Source organism: Vicia villosa, linkage group LG4 (genome assembly GCF_029867415.1).
Source record: "Vicia villosa cultivar HV-30 ecotype Madison, WI linkage group LG4, Vvil1.0, whole genome shotgun sequence".
In the NCBI taxonomy this organism is placed as follows: domain Eukaryota; kingdom Viridiplantae; phylum Streptophyta; class Magnoliopsida; order Fabales; family Fabaceae; genus Vicia; species Vicia villosa.
Window position 1 is genome coordinate 169,005,263 of NC_081183.1, and position 18,802 is coordinate 169,024,064.

At 31.9% G+C, this 18,802-nt stretch overlaps 1 protein-coding gene and 1 long non-coding RNA gene across 2 annotated transcripts; both read left to right on the top strand.

The window, feature by feature from the left end:
* Positions 1-3,538: 3,538 nt before the first annotated feature.
* Positions 3,539-7,810, top strand: LOC131595856 (probable voltage-gated potassium channel subunit beta). The gene is made up of 4 exons (XM_058868359.1): positions 3,539-4,305; positions 4,393-4,536; positions 5,136-5,300; positions 7,416-7,810. The coding sequence occupies exons 1-4, from the start codon at positions 3,742-3,744 to the stop codon at positions 7,527-7,529; spliced, it is 987 nt and encodes a 328-aa protein (XP_058724342.1). The 5' UTR covers positions 3,539-3,741; the 3' UTR covers positions 7,530-7,810.
* A 7,263-nt stretch (positions 7,811-15,073) lies between these two features.
* On the top strand, positions 15,074-17,119 carry LOC131600231 (uncharacterized). Its single transcript, XR_009283072.1, has 3 exons — positions 15,074-15,399; positions 16,163-16,250; positions 16,708-17,119. It is a non-coding gene; the product is annotated as an uncharacterized LOC131600231 (long non-coding RNA).
* The last annotated feature ends 1,683 nt before the right edge of the window (positions 17,120-18,802 follow it).

The window sequence follows — 18,802 nt, forward strand, 5'->3', positions numbered from 1 at the left end:
AAGGTAGAGTTGAATGTGGAATCTACTTTAGCCATTCACATGATTAGTTCATGCAAAGCTAAGATATGGATAATGCAGCTTTGGTGAAATTTTTTTTTGAAAAGGTTGAAGATATTCATTGAAGTTAATGTGTCTCAAACTTATCATGAGGCAAATTTTTTTGTGGATGCTCTTACTAAATTTGGGACTACAAGTAAGGAGGACCTGTACTTTGGAAAAGATATCCCGGTTTTTATCGGGCCCTTTGTGTTATAAGATGTTTTAGGAACTTATATTCTAAGGTCCATTTTGTTGTAGTTACCACTTTTTTTTTTTGTTTGTGTTTAGCCCTCTCTTTTACCAATTTTTTTAAAGTTGTTAGCTAAATGGAGGCGAGTTTCAAGTAGTCGAATAGAATATATGTTTGGTTTGAATAAATAATTTATTTATGATTTAAAACAAACATTTATCATGATGAATATGATGAATGCTTATGTATAGGCTATATTTATAGCAAAGAAAAAATAAAGTTATTTTTGTATAGATCTTTACTTATTTTCATATGTTATTTTGAAGAGTTTACGAATTCAACATATAAACAATGTCATAAATTATTTTTATCTATTAAAAAAATAAATAATTGTTTTATAAATTTTTTACAGTCTCATAAATTTTATGTTAATAGATAATTCAAGTAAGTCAAAAGTTCAAACAAACCTATAAACAAACTACACAAGATTAACTATAAGTTATCAAAGTCTTTCTCAATTCCACAAAGGTTTATGTAGGCTGAGGAGGTGTTAGAGTTAGTAAAAGACATGTGAAGTTTACTAACTTGTCTGTAGCTCCGCTAAATTGAGCAACTATTTTCACGAAGGTATGTTCTAAGATAATAGTGCACACATGTATAATATAAATAGAAATAATGTGATATAAGGGGGAGAGTGAGACAAATATAGAGTGAGTTTTGATCTTCAATAATGTATGTTTATGTTATACGATGTCAAAATTAATGTTTCAATTTAGAAAAAATGAGTATAAAAAAACTTGTAATATTTTAAAAAACGGTTTTATAAAATCTATTTTAAAAAATACAAAGAAAAAAACCCATTTTCTAAAAGCTGAAACAAACATGCCCTTAATCTCGTAATTCTACCTTTTCGATCAGAAAACAAACCATCAATGCCATTTAAACGGCTATAGTTAAATTCAATCATAATCTTTTTAATAAAATTGCCTCTCCATCACCCTTAATCAAATCGCTCTTACGTGCTTGAGGGATTGTTCACTTTCACGTCTCTTGCTTAATTACATATCCCTTACATACCTCATGCTTAAGGGATAATGTCCTTTCATGTTTCTTACTTAACCACTTCGCCCCTATAAGTCTCATGCTTGACTGTCATGTATCTTTCTTAACCACTTCGCTCCTATACATCTCATATTCAAGGGATTATGAACTGTCATGTCTCTCGTTTAACCAATTTTCTTTTATAGAGCTAATGTTTAAAGGGTTGTGGATTGTTGTATCATAATCTAAACCTAAGAAACGTCAAAGTTTGTGTCTCATTAATGCCTTAATTATTTGTAAGTAGGACATAAATGACTAAAAGGAAATAAGGCTAGGCCATATGGCAAGCATGAAGGAAAGCTTGCCATGTCCCCCCTGCTTTATTGGGATGATGTGTCAATCACATTCCAAGCAACTAACTGGACTTTGTTGTTCATAACAAAAGAGCTATAAGTCTTACTGATTGACTAACCATGTCCCATGTATTAAAGGGATACTCCCACTACTAGGTCAAGACGATATTGCATATGGCCGAAGTTATAGGTAAAAGAATCGATATCCCTTAATAAGCCATAACTATAAATATCTAACTCAATAGTTTGATCGAATCATCACATATCAAAAATCTAAAGATTGTTGCTTGATTAATCATATGCATGGGTACCTCTATTGTATTCACCACAAGTACATAATCATATCATATTATTAGTAGGAGTGACTAGCAAATATGCATGTCTCTTTTAAAAAAACAAGACATGCAAAATAGGGAGGAAAAATGGAACCTTGGCTTTGACCACCTAAAATGGCGGGCTAAACATACATGTCTGATCCGTTTTCATATTAATAAAGTTTAAAAATAAGAGTCTGTCTTGTCTGTCCCGTTTAGATTCACACCTGTTAAAAAATGGGACGAAACACATTAAGTAAAACAGGAGAGTTAGAAACGTTAACTAAATCCGTTAAAAATATCTGACACTAAATAGGTAGGCCCGACCAGTTTTATTATCCTAAGTAATAAAGACCTATTTAGTATTGGATGTATGACTTTGAAGCAAGAAAATCACATGTCTTTGAACAAATTTTATCAGTTTAATCAATTGTATACACCAGATTATGTCACGTGTTATATTTTTATTTTAAAAAATAAAAAACTCCTACAATAGTAAAAGAACTCAAAATAATGTGTCCCATGTCTTCATCTCACACTTACATCTCCTTTAACCTTTCATGGTTGTTGCACCTCGTTCCCTCTCCTGTTTCAACTTCGACGCCGTGGTTTCTTTTTCAACCTTTTTTGTTCTTCTTCTTTATGTTATAACACTAACCCAAATATTAACAAATCGACAACATCAATGGCAGCGAGGGGGACAACATGTTGACAAAAGGTCAACGATAGAAAAACAACTGAGTAACAAAAATTATCAGTAGTACGCAAAAAAAAAAGTAGTGGTGAACGACAATTACTACTAGACATCATGATCGTTAGAGGATCATAAATTATGAGAATTATGGTTGTTTTGTTTAATAAATATTTAAGTTTTATTTTTTAAAAAATAAAATAAAGACAAAACACATGGTATGTGATACACACGATTGAGCAAACATATGAAATCTACTCATTGACATGTAATTTTTCAACTTCAATGTTATTTAGAGCAACTCCAGCGACAGTTTTTCACGCATGTCCGCCAAAGTAGAGCAACAAAAAGTCAATTTTTTCAACAATTCAATGGATGGAGTTCGCCAACTTGAAATTGGCGTTGCTTTAGCAAACGACTGGCACAAATGATAAAGAAGAATATTAATTACAATATTTTAATCAGTAGATATCAAATTAACATTTAATATCAATTATGGCAATAAACCCCCCAAAGGTTGGCCTAGTGGTGGAGTCTTGGGTCTTGAGAGTGTGCTCCTCTCAAGGTCCTGAGTTCGAATCCTGTCAGGTGCTATCAATCCTTGCGTGGGCCAGTCCATACAAAACTTTGCGTGGACGGTGAGATTGGTCCCTCTTAGATTAGTCGCCTGCAAGGCCGGATACCAAGATTGGACCCAATATTAATTCTTTAGACTTGCAAATTAAAGTTTCTAAAAATATTGGACCCAATATTAATTCTTTAGACTTGCAAATTAAAGTTTTACCATTGGAAATACAACAATTTCTAATTAGATTTCTTTAGACTTGCAAATTAAAGTTTTACCATTGGAAATACAACAATTTCTAATTAGATTTGAAATTGGTAACAACAACAACAACGTTGTGGAATCGGATTCCTTTTCCAACACACGTGAAAACATGTACTATCTATCCTTTTACATTTCTTGAGTAGACACATTGTAGTAACCGTCTTTCATTTATATCATCCAGATCTAAGTACACAAATATTCCAATCCTCACCCAAAGTACCCACCACAAACCGCCATAAAGCCCCCCATCACACTCTCTTCCTCTCCTCCCTCCGATCAACAAGATGCAGTACAACAATCTCGGCCGATCAGGTCTAAAAGTAAGCCAGTTATCCTACGGAGCATGGGTAAGTTTCGGCAACCAACTCGACGTCAAAGAAGCCAAGTCCCTCCTCCAATGCTGCCGTGACCACGGCGTCAACTTCTTCGACAACGCCGAAATCTACGCCAACGGCCGCGCCGAGGAGATCATGGGACAGTCCATCCGTGAACTCGGCTGGAAACGCTCTGACATCGTCGTTTCCACTAAGATCTTCTGGGGCGGTCAGGGTCCCAACGATAAAGGACTTTCCCGGAAGCATATCGTGGAAGGCACGCGCGCTTCGCTTAAGCGGCTTGATATGGAGTATGTGGATGTTATTTACTGTCACCGGCCGGATGTTAGTACTCCGATTGAGGAAACGGTTAGAGCGATGAATCATGTTATTGATAATGGTTGGGCTTTTTATTGGGGGACTAGTGAGTGGTCTTCGCAGCAGATTACCGAGGCGTGGTCGGTTGCGAATCGGTTGGATTTGGTTGGGCCGATTGTTGAACAGCCTGAGTATAACCTCTTGAACAGGCACAAGGTAAATTCATTAGTATAGTATATTTTCTTTATTTTAGTTCAACACTTAATTGATTTGAGTGTGTGAATGTGTGGATTTGTGTTGCAGGTTGAGACTGAGTATCTTCCATTGTACTCTACTTATGGATTGGGTCTCACTACATGGAGTCCACTTGGATCTGGAGTCCTCACTGGAAAGTACAAGAAAGGAGTTATTCCCGCTGATAGCCGTTTCGCTTTGGAGAATTACAAAGTAATTAACTTTTCAAGTGGTTTTTTGTGTGTCTTGTGATTGAATTTTGGAATTTAAAATGAATTGGTTCACGACATTTAAATGTAGATTGAGAGAGCATGGTAGAAGAGGGAATGATTTGGGTTTATGAAGGGACCAATTTAAGTCTTTCTAGATGAATATGAGAGAATTCAAAGAGGAATAACATAGGGACTGGTTTGGGTTGGTAACTGGAAAGAGAGATCATTATATACGAGATTTGAGTCTATTGTGTTAATGACTGATTTAAGTCTTTTTTTAGTATGAACAAATTCAGTGTTGAAGAAGAATACAGGGACTATTTCAGCCCAAATTTTTTGACATATTGTTACTGTTTTATAAGGTGAGATTGTCTGCCATATCAACATGGTACCTGTGTCCATCATCAAGTTATTAGTCTATTGGATAGAACTAAACAGAGGGACTAATATATTGCTCATTTGTAATGATTGATTGCCTTCTAAAGTTACATAGGTTGTGACTTTATTATTGTATGATGGATGGGAAGGAATTTTGTCGTCCCTTTTGTTTAGGTTACTGATCAATTTTTTTCTTTTCCCACTTTTTCTCATGTGTTGTAGAATCTTGCATCTCGATCATTGGTTGATGATGTGCTCAAGAAGGTTGATGGTTTAAAGCCGATAGCAGATGAACTAGGTGTGCCATTAGCACAACTCTCAATTGCGTGGTGTGCTGCTAATCCTAATGTTTCGTCAGTTATCTGCGGTGCTACAAAAGAGTCTCAGGTTAGTTTTCGCATTATGAAGACATTTTTTAAGGACATCATTTAGGTATTGAGAGCAATTTTGTGTTTATTTATTCCATCATACATTCTTTTCATTCTTGATACATTATGCATTTAGCAAGGAATACTGGTTGCTGGAAAATGTTTAGTTACTTACGTCGAGCATTGGCATGAGATAACTCAAACTTTCTGTTATGTGTTATTAATATGGAGATGTATTCACTTATTACCAAGTGTGTGGAGTTTGGAGATGTTCATTGTTTTCTTAATATCGTGAAAACTTTTCAAATAGAAGTGAATGAAACTAGTAAAAGACAAATAGGGGCAGTTTTAGTTTTGTTTCCATTTTCTGGTTTCACTGGTTCTTGTATAAATCTGTGACAACAGGAAATAAAATGAAATCAAAGTGATGTTTTTGTTATTGAAAGCGCTAACAAGAAATTAAAACACAGTGGAAAAAAATTAAACAAATTCTATATATGGGTATTGCCCTGTTATTAGCTGCAAGCAAATTTTAAATAAATATAATTTGAGGCAAAATACTGATATGTATTCAATGAAACAGTACAATCAAAACTGAAAGTACAATCAGTTATGAATGGAGATCCATTTAGGAATTTAACTAGTATTAGAAAGGTTAAAAAGTAGCAGCAAAATAGAAGAGAAAAGAGAAGGACTAGAGTACTAGAGAGAAAGGGTGTTAAAGCATAACTATTTCCACACCCTGGTAATTTCTTCTACCTTCCTTATATCACACACCCCTCTGCATATTTTCTGTTACCTTTCTTCTCTATCATACTCCTCTGTGATTTTTTGAGTTCCTAGACCAATAGCCACCTGTTCCAATTCGCCACTTGATTTTGTGAGGCCAGTTGGATTTCCCCATGAGCTGTAGCTTCCATAATATTACTTCTTATATTGAAGACAACCTTGTCTCCAAGGTTGAGTTAAGGAAATTTGTCGTGTAACATGGCTCTCCTTCCTAGAAGCATTGTCAATAGCTAAGCCGTCCCCTTGAACCAAGACTTGAATCGACGGGGTTCAGGGATCTGCACTTCTGAAACAGAAGTACTGTAGATTGGGGCATCTATAATGAATAGAAAACTTATCCTCACAAGTGTAGTAAAGGCCACTTTCTCTGCCTAGGATCCTTTCTGATGGTGTCAACTGATTTCCAGTCTAACTCCCATTCTCTCCCACCCTCAATAAAATAACCCTACACTGCAAAACTTCCCCACTAAGTCCTCTCTCAAAGTGCCGATCACTAGAGAGCAATTCAAGTTCCGCCTCACATTTTGAAATCTGATCTAATGTTTCACTTCTTTTCCTTCTCCTCTCATATAGACTTGAGTATTCTGAGCTTTGGAGTCTGGTCCGTAACATAGTCAGTCATAGAAATGGTATAGGTGAAGTTTGAATAACGTAGCACGAGGCGAATCATATAGGGATGTTCCAAACTCTAGCTTTAGAGCTCTGGTGAATGCATTCCATATGGACTGCAGGAGTGGAGTAATAGTCAAGATATGCTCAGCTTTGAAGAGCCAATGCAAAATATCAGTCCATTGAATTTCAGAAATCAAGCGTAACATTTCTGAACATAAGTGTTGTGGTGAGGGTGTAGTAGAGGTCGTAGGTAATGGAGCCAAAATTACAGAGCTTAGATGTAAGGAGCTCAAGTGTGATTTCAAGCAATTCAGTCAAAGCAGGTCACTAATGCAGTGTTAGAGTCTCTAACTTAGAGATACTCAGCATGATGGCTTCCACTGTCCTCACACTCACATTTTCTTTCATGAGTGCAGCTGTCAAGGATTTGAAAGAAAGATTACACCTAGGTCTTAGACCAAGAAAAAAGAAAGAAAGAAGCTTACATATCTATACCCATTCATATATAACCCTTATCTTAATGCGGTATAACTTGCCTGCAAGAATGGACTTCACCATTATAATTTTATATCTTCTTTCTGTTTTCCTTTGCTTAGTTTCAGGAGAACATGAAAGCAATTTAATTTCATTCTTAATTTGAGGCATAACTTGCGTGTAAAAATACACTCTGTATTCTTTGCCATTGTAAATTATGTTATCTTATCTTATCTATTTTATTTTATTTTTTGCTTAGATTCAAGAGAACATGAAGGCTATTAATGTCATTCCACTACTGACTCCTGCTGTGATGGAGAAGATTGAGGCTGTTGTTCAAACCAAACCAAAGCGTCCCGATTCATATAGATGAATTCAAAGGTTTTCATATGCTACACGACATATATGTGCATTCATTGGGAGGTTTCATGATCCCATTTCATGGGATTGCAACTTTATGTTAAAATTAATTGTTGTTATTGATGTTTACTCTGGTACTGAATATGCTTTTTTATTTTTGGGTTTGAATTTTCCCAATGGGTTTTAGGAGCAATATACTCCAACGATTTAGGACTTGGGTTTATATTCATGGTTTTGATAGTTTCTTTTCTTCGTATGTTTGGAGTTTGATACAATCCACCAATTGTTTCTCTCGATCCTTGTAGTTATCTCTGTCATGGGACAAGACATGATTAATAATTTTAGCTGTTTGAAAAATGAATGGGGTATACTTTTATTTCACTGGTGGAATATAATTGAAATGCCATATATCTTTAGCTGATGATTCTTAAAATCTAAAATGTTTCCTTAATGGTTTGTTTGTTTGAGAGGGAGTAGTTCACTCTCTCTCACATAGTGTTGCAGTTTGTTGGTCACTATTGAACTGTTAAAAGTATAAAGAGTTGAAGGATTTCAAAAACTTAAGTTTATTTCTGATTAGGAATAAACTTTAGAAGAATAATATCCGACTATTTGTACTATTGAGAACTATTATTTACATGTGGATTAAATTAAGTAACTTTCATCTTAATAACATATGGATCACGATTGTGGAAGATATTTTGTTGAACTAGTTTTCAGCAAATGTACTCTTAAAATAACTAGAGAAGATAATCGAAATTACTTCAAATTTTAGTGGTTTAAGTCATTTTTTGATTTAGGTCAATTCTTAGTCCATTCATCACCTCCAGCAATCATTCATCTCACTTCAGTTCGACTTAACCATTATAAATCAATAATGTTTCCAATCTATTTCTTCCTCCTGTATGTTAAAACTAGATAAGTAGATTCTAAGACTCAATCAACCTCACCATGATAATGACATGAACGCTGGCCACCACAAAAAAACTATTGACAATCACTGAGCTTCTCATGGAAGGAAAAGGGAAGAGTTTGCAAATATTAGTTTATAGAATGTCATATTGGAAAAGGGGAGAGTTTGCAAATATTAGTTTATAGAATGTCATATTTTGGTAAAATAGAGAGAAAAAAAAATATTGGAAGTGTGAAATAAAATTATGGGGTGGAGTTAACGATTAACAACTGCCTCTTTTGTACATTGTTTTATTAAATATTCTAAAAATTATATTGAAGGACGGTTTTGGAAGATTTTGAAGGGTTTACATAAATTTTCCAAATATCTTTTAAGTTGTTATAGTATTCCTAAAATTAAAAATTTAGTGATGATAATGACTCTTTTATCATTCTAAACAAAATTATTTTTTTAAAAAATGTCAAATATTTTCTTATATTTTTTTAAATTTTTGTTTTCGGAAGCCTTCTCATCCCCTTCCTTTCAAATTCGCAAATAAAGCCTAAATAATTTTAATAGGTGGGCCTATCATTGAAAATGGGGCCTATTATTCAAACATTTTACGTTTCTCGTTTCTCATTTGTGCTTCAGTTGTCCTCGAGTTTTTTACATGCCACTCCCCACTCATACATGGCACCCTGAAGAACTATGCTTTTATTGTTATGCTTTGTTTCATATTTTCGAGTTTTTAAAAGTGTAGTCTATTATCAGATTTTTTCATATAATTCCGGATTTTTTAATGTCGTGGGGTTCTAGATGATTTTATACTGCAAAAAAATACAAGAGTTTTTGAGTATCTTTGAAGAAATATTAGATTTTTTTAAAATATCCAATGAAAATATGTTATTTTCTAGAAAGTGTATGATAACATACTAGATTTTTCATCTACTTGATACATTTATATCAATTTTTTCAAAAAATTTGGTACAAGACAATTGGTTTTGCCAAATTGTCTTCGTAACTACGAGATTTTTTTTTATTCTCTTTTTATAAGATTTTTTTACTAAAAAGAGTACAAAATACTCTCTAATCAATAACAAATTCGGGATTACTTCTCTCACACTAAGTGACGGATAAGCACTATATGAATAATCTAAAAATGACTCTATGTATCCGCAAGTACATTTTCTGACACATTTATTTACACCAAATCAATGTGTAACCAAGCAACAAATTTATGGGCGGCTGACTGGGCGTGAGAAATCTCTTGTTTGGCTGAGAATTTCGCGTTTGGCTGGATCTGTTTATAGAATATTAATTCTAAAAATTGGTTTCTATAGGGATTGAACCCAGGACCAATTCTTGACATTCGTTTTAAGTTTACTTCTTAAATAATATATTATATATTAACGTTTTTTATTATATATATATATATATATATATATATATATATATATATATATATATATATATATATATATATATATATATATTAACATCAAAGTTTTTTATTTTACATTATAAATAATATATATATATATATATATATTAACATTAAAGTTTTTTATTTTACATTATAAATAATATATATATATATATATATATATATATATATATATATATATATATATATATATATATATATATATAAACATATGATTCTAAAAATTATTTTAACTCAGTATTTTTTTTAACATTTTATATTATATATATATTAACTGAGTATTTTTTTTTAAAATTATTTTTTTGTTTTAAATGTAATTAACGTTTTTTATAACATTTTTTATAATGTTTTTTATAACATTTTTTCTATAACGTTTTTTATAATATTTTTTCATAATTTTTTTTTATAATGTTTTTAACGTTTTTTTTTACTCAGTATATAACGTTTTTTTATATAATTTTTTTTTTTTGATATTGCATTTTTTAAACATATTATTTATTTATAACGTTATATACTAATTTTATATAATATACTGGCCATATAAATTTTATATTAACGTTTTAACATTTTATAAATATTAATGTTTTAACATTTTACAAATATTAATATTTATAAATATTAACGTTTAAAATTGTATAAATTATAACGTTTTACAAATTAATATATTATATTAAAAAATATTTTTTATAAATTAACGTTTTTTATAAATTAACGTTTTTATATAACGTTAATACTGTGAGAAAATATACTAAAACATAAAAAAAATTCTTATAGTTAATGTATAGTATATAAAACTATAAAAAAAAGTAATATAATAAAACTGAGCAATATTAATTCTTAATAAAAAAATTCTTATAGTTAATAAGAAAAATACTATAAAAAAATGTTATATAAAAATATGTTAATATAAAACAAAAATAAAAAAACGCAATTTATAAAAGAATTTTAAAAAACGCAAATAAAAAAATGTTACATACTGAATAAACAAAAAAAAAACGTTATAAAAATAATAATATAAAAAAATGTTATTTAAAAAATGTTAATATAAAACAAAAATAAAAAAACGCAAATAAAAGAATGTTACATACTGAATGAAAAAAAAAGTTATAAAAAAAATAATATAAAAAAATGTTAATATAAAACAAAAATAATAAAAACGCAATTTATAAAAGAATTTTAAAAGAATTATCAGTTCATAATAATCAAAAACTTTAAAAGTTGAATTAGAAAAAACTCCAACTTAAATATTAGAAAAAACGTTAATATAAACTAAATAAAGGCCTTCATAATCAATAAATTGTTGTAGCTTAGTTGGTTGAATTATGTCTTGTTAACCATCCAATACATGGTTCGAACCTTGGCTAGGACAAAATTTTTAATTGGTTTTTGCTTATTACATTAAAATAACAAGAATATAAAATACAACTTGGAATAAAAAAATATTAAAAACGCCACGTCAGATGCCACGTAGGAAGATTCCCCAAGCCCAGTCAGCCAAACAAGGGATAGGGGGTTCCAGAAATGGAATCTGTGTTTTCTAAGGGGGGAATCTAACAAAAAAACAAAAAAATTTAATAGAGGGCAAACTCAAAACTCGCCCATATGACAGGGGGGTGAAAGTTATTTATCCTTTTTTTTTATAAATACACCGATGTAATAGTTATTGTATTATAAGTATAGTATCATAATAAATATTTATCAATTGAACCATACACTGAATATACTGTCAAAATAACATAAAAACGTCACATGTATTCAAAATGATAGTCAAAATAACAAACTAACAAAGAATAGTACTATCCATAATCTCTAATACAAATACAATAATACTACGTATGTTAGACACCTTGTACCTTCATTTTCTCTTGTACTCTAATGTCGTATGTGCCTTAGTAAGAATGACATCTACAACGGCCCTCTAAGAATTGCCTTTTAGAAAGTCTTCTGTCTATACTTGCTCGTGCTAGATCTATAATATGACGACATGCAACTAACACATCAACAACCTGATCTACTCTAGCGTACTCCTCTAATATCTTCTGATGAGCTGGCCTAAGTGGATCTCCCTCTACCTCCGATGTTATATAAGGATGTGACACTTTGTTATACCACTTGACATAGCCGAATGCACAACTCCAATCGCTAGAAGCTACGACACCCCGTACTTTAGTCGGTACCAGGTGATTAAGGAAATCATCATACATGACATTTACATCTATATAGGGTATAACGGGAGGAACAAACACGATGGATTCTTTCGAAACAACCTCATATACACAAATTGACGCATGATTTACTCAGCAAGATGTGACCCACAAGCCAACCATATAGAGTAAAAGGTTATATCATTCAAGGTACGCGTCTGACGGGGAAGGTCATACAACCGAAAGTGGACATCATTGTGAACTATGCGACAAATGCACAAGCATTTGGCATATCCTTAGTATAATGATCAACATATGACCAGGCAGATATACGTGGGAAGTGCTGGAGAATCCATGCCTGAAAATGGCACATATGAATTCTCAGTAAAGGCGTAACACAATTGTCATGAAAATGGTACATAAACAATAAAGGGTGCAAATATATTATTGTCAAAAGCAGACAACTAGTTGTCATCTGTTTAGTTTTTCAAAGATAACCTTTAGCTAACTTGGAGTACAGGTAAACCAAATAAGTGCTCCCCTAGTTGTACTCATGAATCCACTCCAAGTCACCGAAGTATTTGAGGTAAACCACATCCACGTAATAAGTATTCTTGTCCACAAATATGGATGCGCCAACCAAGTACAAAAGATATGGCCTCCATGCATTTGATCTATGCTGCATAATCTATTCATCATCACCATCGGCCTACTTTGCTATAGCCAGGACGTGTGCACACAACCTTTATAGGAATCCAAATCTAGCATGACACCCTCCGTTATCTTCTATTTCCTTCTAGGAATCCTTTGGCACAACTCCCAAATACGTCACCATCATATCCAATGCATCAACTCTCTTAATTCTGGAGTGGTATAATAGTCTTCCTTCGATTGAAAGATGCAGCAGGCATGACACATTCTCTAGTGTGATGGACATCTCACCATGTGGAAAATGAAAAGATGGCGTTTCAAAGTGCCATCTCTCAACGAACGCTGAAAGTATACCATGATTAATAACAATATAAACTGGTCATACATAAACCTCGAAGCCCAAATAGCTGCATCACATTGTAAAATCACAACTTTGCAGGCTGATGTAGCCTCGGTATCTTTTGACCATCGTTGATGAATTTTAAAGCATCACAAGATTGTAGAAAAATAAATCACGGTCATAAAGTTTGAATATATAACACATATATTTCAAAGAATAAATACCTATAAATTTTACCTCTCCATCTTTTACATGTGTGGCAACATGGTCTGCATACAGAGGCAACAATAAGAAGTCATATGGATCTCCTCAAAACTCCCCAGGAACGGATGCATGGACAACATGTGCATCAACCGGGTCTGGTGGGGCTTTTGGGGCAGCATGAGGTGTTACATGCCTCCTCTGAGAAGACGAAGCCAGAGATGCCTGAGCCTTAGAGGTTGACGCCTCCGCATCAAATGAGTTGGAACCGACTGGTGGTTGTGAGGGTCAAGCTCTTTCCCTACGAACCAATGCATGCTGTGACACTCTATCGTGCCTCAGTCGTTCTTGGTTGTCAACCATTTTAACTACAACTAAACCAGACGAGCAATACAAAGCAAACAAATCAAACTTAGATGAGTAACATTGAAAATCAAACCAAACAATATAGACAGACCAAATATGGAAATACATTTCCGGATTCTTTGAAAATCAAATTCTAAGTACACTTCCGTATTATCCTGCAACTCAGAAAAATGAAAATAGCATAAATGCAAGGTATACAAAATGCAAAAAAAACACATTGCTCAATTACGCTACCTAACAATGACTATAACTACCTATATATTAATGTAAATTACACAACCTATTGTTCCTATTTATAAATGCATGTATAAAAAATCAAATATTTGGATTAAAAAACTTACCAGATGTGTAGTTGATGTTAGACACTTCGATTGATTGGATGTTGAGAGTATAGAAACTTGAAAGTGACTTAGGAAAGTTTAAAAGTTTGAGAGAGTTTGAGAGCTTGAGTGAGTTTGCTGGAAATGAGGAAGGGGGTCTGAAGCTTTTTTTATTATACTTCGACCGGAAATGCACTTTCGTAAGTTATACATATATTTTTCCGTATTATTATGTTTTTAAAATGAGGGTCTAGTTCACTTACAAATTGAGTGTGAACTGAAGTGTGTTTGAAACTGTATTTTTGAATTTCATGAATATTTTTAATTTTTTGCAAGAGTGCAAGTAATTCACTATTAATTACAATTATAACGGTAGTTTAAGCCCAAGCCCAGTATCAGCATCAAGAGAGAATAACATTGATTGCAATTGGTATTACTATTTTTTAAAATTATCAACTATATGGTTATTTTGAAATAGAAGAACTATTACTAAAAAATACAAACAAAAAAAAAAAGTTCTTATCCAACAAAGAGTCAAAGACTAAAAAGATCTGTTAAAAAAAAAAAAAGACTAAAAATATGTCTTCTTACAAAGAGAAAAAAAAAGTCAAAAGAGGAATATTTGTGAATTGGAGAGCACCGCGGCATATATTTCAAATGTGTTCTGGTAAACTCATATTACCGCCATTAACCAATAAGGTTTCCCTCTTTTACACTTTTTTCTTCTTCTCATTTTCTGCAATAGTAAATTTAAAATAAAGTATGCAATTTGCAGTGTAGGAGAATAAAGGTAGACTGATGGTTCCCATTCAACTCTAAATATCCACCAATCACTCCCCCAACCAAAATTCTTTGGCAAATCAGACATGTTACATTAGGTGAAATTTACATGTTTAAAAGAGTTAGGGACCCGGTTTCAAGAGAATTTAATGTTTAAATCGATTAAAATATGTGAATGAGTTTGAATTGAGTTTGCATATTTTTGTGATAAAATTCAAACTAACACTACAAGAAAATTGCTGTTTAGCTGGGTGATTTTGCCAGGTGACATACACCTTGCAAATTATTGCAGTTGCGGGGTGCAAACAACCTCTCAACCCAATTTTTTTTAAAATATATATATAAGTGTATTTCCATCTCGCAACGAAGGGAGGGAAGTTTGAAATTTTGTGAAAAACTTTTGCAGGGTGTTAATCACCTCGCAAATATATTTTAAAAAAATTAATGGAAAATCAAATATAATCACTTTTCATTTTCGTTTCTCACACTCTGTGAACACCCAGAAAAACCCTACAGCCATCCTCTTCACCTCAGGGCACCGCCGTCTTCATCCCAACACCATCCTCTTCACCCTAACGCCGCCAACGTCTTCAGCCCAACACCATCCTCTTCACCCCAACGCCACCACCGTCTCAGCCTCTCTCTCTTTTTTCTGCAAATCAACACATCAAAACAACTTGTATTGCCTTGTTAGATTTGTCTATCATTGTCTTCGCTCATCTTCTGAAGCAATACACAAATTAATGTAAGCTATTGCACTTAATTTTAGGGTTTGTTTGAAAATAGTTTAACTGTATTTTATTTTGTCTAATTGAATTTTAGATTTGTATGGTTGTTGCTTTAAAACTTGTTGATGCTACTAACTAATTGAAGAAGATTGTGTTGTTATGTCTGTAGTGGAGAGAAACTTAAGCCTTAGGTCTAAGACAAAAATGAGAGCAATATAAAGTTCCATGCTGAAAAGGATAGAAACCCAGCGAAAATACACTAATCGATTCATAAAAAGAGGAATATGGAATCTATTAATAAGATGCACATCATGTTGAATATTAAAATGCCAAAAATTTAAAATCGTTTTAGCTTGAAAGGAAAGTGGTCTTGCAGCATTGAGATTCATTGCAAAATGTTCTTCATATTGTTTTAATTATGTATGTTTGTATTTGCAAGTTGGGAAGATATATTCAATTGGTCACATCTAGTGAGGATGATTCAGTGCGCCTCTATGCCAACAAAACAAATAAATAACTTACTGCACCTATGTTTTCTCCCTTTAATTAAGTGGGGATGCTTTCTAGCTTGCTGCAAGTTTATATGATTTACAGTTTCCTATAGCAGTAATTTCTATAACTAAGAATTTTGGCATATCTAAAGCATTTTATATGATTCATAGCCTTGTTGTATTTATATAGCTGATGAAAAAGTATTTATATTATAGCTGGTGAAAACAAGAGTTTTCTTCATTCCAATAAGTTTCATCTTGTCATAAATTGATTTATGTCTTCCTGTAGCTTTCCAAAATCCAGCCATGGTAGCTCTGTTAGTTCTTGTACCTGTTGGATACTTGCAGCATCTGTGAAAAGGATTCTGGAAAGACAAGTGAGTTTTTGATATTTGCTCTCTATTTGATTTTGATGATTTGATGCTTCCATCATCTAATTCCTGTGGTCATTGATAAATTGTTCAAGGTGTTTTGCCAATTTTATATGGTTAGGTAGTGGAAATGAGATAAATGGGATAAGGATGCATTATTTTAAGTGTGGATGTTCTCATGAATGATTATTTATTAGCATTGATTTATAAATATCACAAACTGAGGTTTTATAGCAATTAGTGTTTAGTGACTTATAATTCTTACATTTGAATTTGCTTTTCATATGCTTACTCTCTCAAAGGCTGTCATTCTATTTTGAACAAAATGACATCCTTCATATTCTTCCTCTTTTTTCTGAAAAAAAGATAAACAGGGGAATACTTATTTTAAAATTATTTGCATATATAATATTTTCACTTTTCTGTGATCTAAATTCTGATTTTTTTCTTTTTATGTTAACAGGCAGCCACAAGTCTCATCTGTTAGTGTAAATTTAACAACAGAAACAACAATAGTCTGGCCTGTATCTGAAGCAAAAACTGCACCAAATTGGCAAAAGAAATTAGGGAAGACACTTGCAGAACATTTAACTAGCAGTGGTTTCAATTCTTGCCTTCGAGGTATCTTTTTTAGGTTATTATGTAGTGTACTTTTACTTTCATGTTTTGGTGTTTGTTGTTTGAGAAAAGGATTTTCCTTGCTACTTACTGATTATCTAGTTCCTTGCTTTATGCATAATCATCATATAAATTACATGTTTGGTTGCTTAATTAGTATTTAGATTTAGATTTGACTTGAAATTGAATGAAATGAAACATAATTTTGGAAAATTCTGCTATACATTCTGTTACACATAGCTGTACCTTAATTTTGGAAACAGGTATGAAATAGATACAAAATTGGTATGAATTTGTGAATGAAATATGTATGCATTTGTGAATGGAAAGAAGTAACGTTTCATTGTCTATATACTTTTTTGCTGCACAATATTGATAATCTACTATGATCCTTTTGCTGCTTGTTCAAGTAAATAAACTTATGCTCAAACTTAGCTAATTATTGAAATGATAATCTACTACAATAATTATAAATTTAATATTTTTAAAATTTTTTGAATTTTAATTATTTATTATATTTATATTATTCTAAATATTAATTTTAATATTTAGAATAATATAAATATATATTTTTTATTATACATGTTACTATTTGCCATGTGATTCTCACCCCGCAAGTCAACTGTACCACCTACTCTGACACAGCTGTGCACATGGAACGAAGTTGTCTGCAATTCTAGGAAAGCGTGTTTGCGGGGTGAGAATCACATGGCAATGTTGCGGGGTGAGAATCACATGGCAAAGTTGCGGGGTGCAATTCCCCTTGCAAAATGTTGCGACTAACGTTTTTGCAGGGTGAGCGTGTCACCTCGCAAATGTTACGTTGCAGGGTGGTATTTGGCTTTGCGGGGTGATTTGCACCTGGCAAAATTGAGTTTTTTTTGTAGTGAAATCAAACCGAAATATAATAAGTTGATTTGAGTTGGATTGATTCTATACAATATAAACAAATGTGCAAAAATATTTTTAATTATATCAACTAATTTCCATAATAATATACAATTCTATTTTTTTTTTAGTTTTTTCATATAAGTTGTTAATGTAACAAATGACATCGTAAGTAAAATTTTAAAAATTTGTTGTTCGAACCAATTATAACATCGAATTTCATTGATTTGATTAAATTTTTTCTCGAACTAAAAAAAGTGTTTAATCCAACCACCATAGTTTGATTCGAATTTATTCGAACAAATGAACACTTAACTATTTCAAACCTGCAACATTATACTTACATTTAAAAAAGAATAAAATCTCATCCTCTAAACTTTTTGATAAAAAATATTGAAATTTGCGTATTTTTAGTAGTTATTTTCTCGTGTACAAATTTATTTTCTCAAAGTTTTTATTTTTCTTTTTAAAACTATGAGTTAAAGAAACAGCTATTCTTAAACTGGGGTTTAAATAAAATATTATGTTTTTGGTTTATTTTATTAATTTTATTTTACCAGCTATTCTACTGTATTTTTATTTTTGTGTGTGTGCTAAAATTTACTTATTCTTGAAGTTATTTATTATGAAAGTTTTTAAAAGTGGGTTTTGAAAACTTTAAAATATAGTAATTGAAAATAGATTCTTTAATTACTTCAAAATCAAATCCAAAATGGACCTTTTACATATGTTATTATTATTGAAAAAGTTGTATAACAACAATTATGATTTTTCCCATTTAAAGATATAGTAAGATAATATAAATGTTGACACATGTTCAATCAAATATATAGTGTTTACACCATTGGTTCCAGCTAGTACCTCTTTATGAGTGGCTTACAAATAAATTGACCTTTTTTTTTTCTATAATGAAAATGGTAGTTACATTGTTTTGAATTGTAATCAAATAAGTTGGTGATTAAAAGTATAAAATGATGGATAAGTGAATAGATATGATTAAAGAGTACCCAATCCAATACAATTGTGTAATAGAAGTAGTTGGAGGAAAATAG